Raw genomic sequence first — 3,465 nt, 5'->3', positions numbered from 1 at the left:
TATTTCCCAAATAGACAAATTGTGTGACACAGTCCTTGTTTTGTGTACTTTTTTTTAACAGTAAAAGAAATCATTTACGATTGGGTCCTTTTAATTTCTTTTCCTGTCTCATTTTGCAGACAATTCAACCTACGAATGAAGAGGGACACTTCCCTTTTTAGTGATGAATTTAAAGTAGAAACATCAAATAAAGTACTTGATTATGATACCTCTCATATTTACACTGGACATATTTATGGTAAGTTGGACCTTTATCAGACTTTCCTTTGATTTTTTTTCTACAAAAGGCAGCATATATTATAAATATAGACAGATATTTAAGAAAAGGTTGCATAAATCATGAGGGGGAAGAAAGTGGCAGAGAAAGAATGTCTTGTCATTTGATTGTCCAGAGTGTCAAGAATTCTAGAAGACTCTCAGATCCTTAAGATCTAGTCAAGGTTGCCGATCTGTTGGCCAGGGACCTTTTCCTTAAAGATACAGAGACGACTGAGAAAGCAATCCACTGCCTCTCTGGTTCCTTGTTCAACTTTGTACCTGGGGGTGAATTCTGGACAGGAATATGCACCTATGAGAAAGGGAAGAAGAGGTTGGCCTCTGATCCCAGGTGACTGTCAGTGCAATACTTATCACAAGATAGTCTAGGGGACTAGTTGTCTCTTGAGAAGGCCAGTCTTTCCCTAAGTACTTCTGTCCCTAATGCCCCTTGCTCAGATAAACCCTGTTAAAACTTATCTTAATGTATTTCCAACTTTGGTAAAACAAAAACAAACGAAACTCAAGATGTCCCTGACTGTTGGTGTATATCCCTCCTGCACGTTTCCATAGACTGGACCACCGCATGCAGCAGAGACACAAGCCCCAGCAGAGATGAGAACTATACATAGTCACCTGTCTTGCCTGCCTTTGAGCCCAGTATTCCCATGCCCAAGGCATGTAGGGAATTTTGTGGGTTTAAAAAAATTAATTAACTAAAGTAGTTAATTAAATTTTAAAAATTAACTAGTTAATTAAATTCTTTTGTTTTCCAAACAAAACCTGAGGAAATAGAGCATATTATATAGAAAATGGTCTTTGAAAACAAAGTCATTTATGAACCCACTTCACATGATGTTTAATAGTGAATTATATGTTGTGCCACTTCTGAAATCTATAACTCTTTGACTCTCGGTGCTTCCAAGTGGTAAGAGTTTCCAATTGTTTTAGCCACTTGTTTGTTTTTGAGACAATATCTTGTTATGTAGTCTAGGCTGGCCTGGAACTAGCAATCCTCATACCTGTTTCCTAAGGGATAAGGACTGCAGGCATGAACCCCCACATTCAGAATTTTCAAAAAAAATTTCAATGATTTTTATAACATTCTAATTTTTCAGGGAAGAAATTAACAGTGATTTCTAGGTTTTATTTAAATATTCTTTTAAAAAGATTAAAAAAATTGAAAAACCTGAAAGGAAACTGGTAGTAGAGATCATTTTAGCATAAAACACTGTAATAAAATCACCTAAAACTAATTTCCCAGGCCCTTCCTTTCTGAAATCCATGTGTCTTTCTTGACATTTGTAACAAATAGCTCTCAGCAATTTACAAAGTTCCTGGGAGGCACAGGCACATACTTAGCCCAACAGGAAGTTCATATCAGCAAAGTGGGACAAACAGACAAGGAATTCATGTGGCTAAAGTAATTTAGTCTTCTAGGCTATTATAACTTTCCATTAATAATTACTAAAGACAGTACTCAATTATTGAGTTTGAGCAGTCAAAATTTTCTTCAGTACATGAGTTTTTTTTGCCCAAAGTTATAACATTTTGAAAAATTAAATGCTTAAAGAAGAGCTTTTAATTTTTTATTTTACTAGATAAATGAGACATTTTTATACTTCCTAAAAACTAACCCAAGTTACTAAATTTTAGGTTTTTTGCAGTCTTGTAATCATAGCCAAAGGAAAGTATTTTTCTGGCTGTTTTTAGTGTTCTCTACTTTCTTTATCAGTTGTCTTACTGGGCAAACTCTTCCCTCTTTGGTAGGTGATGGTCATCAAAAGTAAAAATATAAGTGAGTTTGTAGAGAAACATGATGTCATTTAAAATATATATGTCTTGGAGGATTAGATTTGATGGCACATACCTGTAGTTCTGGTACTCTGGAGGCATAGGCAAGAGGAGTATGAGTTCAGGACATAATATACAGTCTCAAACAAAAATTAACAAAGCAAAACAAAAACAGAAAAAAAATCTTAACAGTTTGTGATTAATTGAAAATCAGCTAATGTTAACCTGTACTTAGAAACTGTGAGAGACTGAATCTAGGGATATTTCACATGGGTAGAGTATTTACTTAGCATGCACCAGGGACAGATGGCCTCAGAATTACAGAAAATCCTGTGAGTTGAGTCCAATCTTGTCATTCCCTTTCCTTCCTTTTCCTTCTTTCATTTCTCCCTCTCCTCCTCTCTCCTCCTCTCTCCTCCCTTTCTCTTCCCCTTTGCCCTCCCCTCCCTTCTTCTTCCCTCTCCTTCCCTCACTTCCTACCCTATCCTACCTCTCTTCTATCTTTCTTCCCCTTCCTCTTCTCTACTTTACTCTCCTCTCTCTTCCCTTTCATCACATCCCCTTTTCTCTTCCTCCCCTCCTTGTAATGCTTGGGATTGAGCCCAGAAAATTTGTTTTTAGTGAAAGAAAAATTTTTAAAAAATAAAATTTTGGGTCTTGTAATTGTTGCTAATAGTGTTCAGACTTATTTCAAGTCCTATCCCAGTGTCATACCAAGCTTTGATAAATTTAACTTTAAATCCCATCTTTAAAGGCATGTGTCTCCTGTAGTCTCAGCTATTTGGGAGGTTGAGGTAGAGGGAGTTTGAGGCCAACCTAAGCAACATAGTCAAGATGCTATCTCTAAACAAACCAGAATGGCTGGGGGTGGCTGTAGACATGGCTCAGAGGTAAAATGCTTGCCTAGCACATGGGAGGTCATGAATTCAGAACCCTCAGAGCAAACAAAGTGAAGCAAAGCAAAACTGTATGCTTCTATCTCATTTAATTTTGGTACTTAGATTTTGTGATTATATTTAGATAGAACTAAAAGTACTCCCCTTTTTGCTGTTATTTCTCTCATTAGAGAATAGTGAGATAGTATTACCAATCTGTCCAATACCTTTTTTTAAAAGACAAAATGTCATTCATCTCCCAAGCTGACTTAATTTTCAGTATGCAGTTCATTTTCACTTGACATTGCAGGTTCCTGAGCAGTGGTAATGTAGATGTGAGACACTACATCTGGCTTTGTTGTCCAGCATTTTAAACAAGATTGTAGAAATGCTTATGTTTAAATTATTACTTCTCTACTACTTGGCTTTTTTTCTATTTAAAAATATATTTGTAAGGCCGGGTGGTGGTGGCGCACGCCTTTAATCCCAGCACTCGGGAGGCAGAGGCAGGCGGATCTCTGTGAGTTCGAGACCAGCCTGG

At 36.8% G+C, this 3,465-nt stretch overlaps 1 protein-coding gene across 1 annotated transcript in view; it reads left to right on the top strand.

Annotated features, from left to right (window-relative positions):
* Nucleotides 1-3,465, top strand: part of Adam10 (ADAM metallopeptidase domain 10) — a 101,937-nt gene that overhangs the window by 39,846 nt on the left and 58,626 nt on the right. The window contains exon 3 of the mRNA XM_026779135.1: nucleotides 120-238. Coding sequence (XP_026634936.1) covers nucleotides 120-238 — 119 coding nt within the window. The remainder of the gene's footprint in view (nucleotides 1-119; nucleotides 239-3,465) is intronic.

Source organism: Microtus ochrogaster, chromosome 5 (assembly GCF_000317375.1).
Source record: "Microtus ochrogaster isolate Prairie Vole_2 chromosome 5, MicOch1.0, whole genome shotgun sequence".
In the NCBI taxonomy this organism is placed as follows: domain Eukaryota; kingdom Metazoa; phylum Chordata; class Mammalia; order Rodentia; family Cricetidae; genus Microtus; species Microtus ochrogaster.
This window is presented reverse-complemented; position numbering and strand designations above follow the sequence as displayed.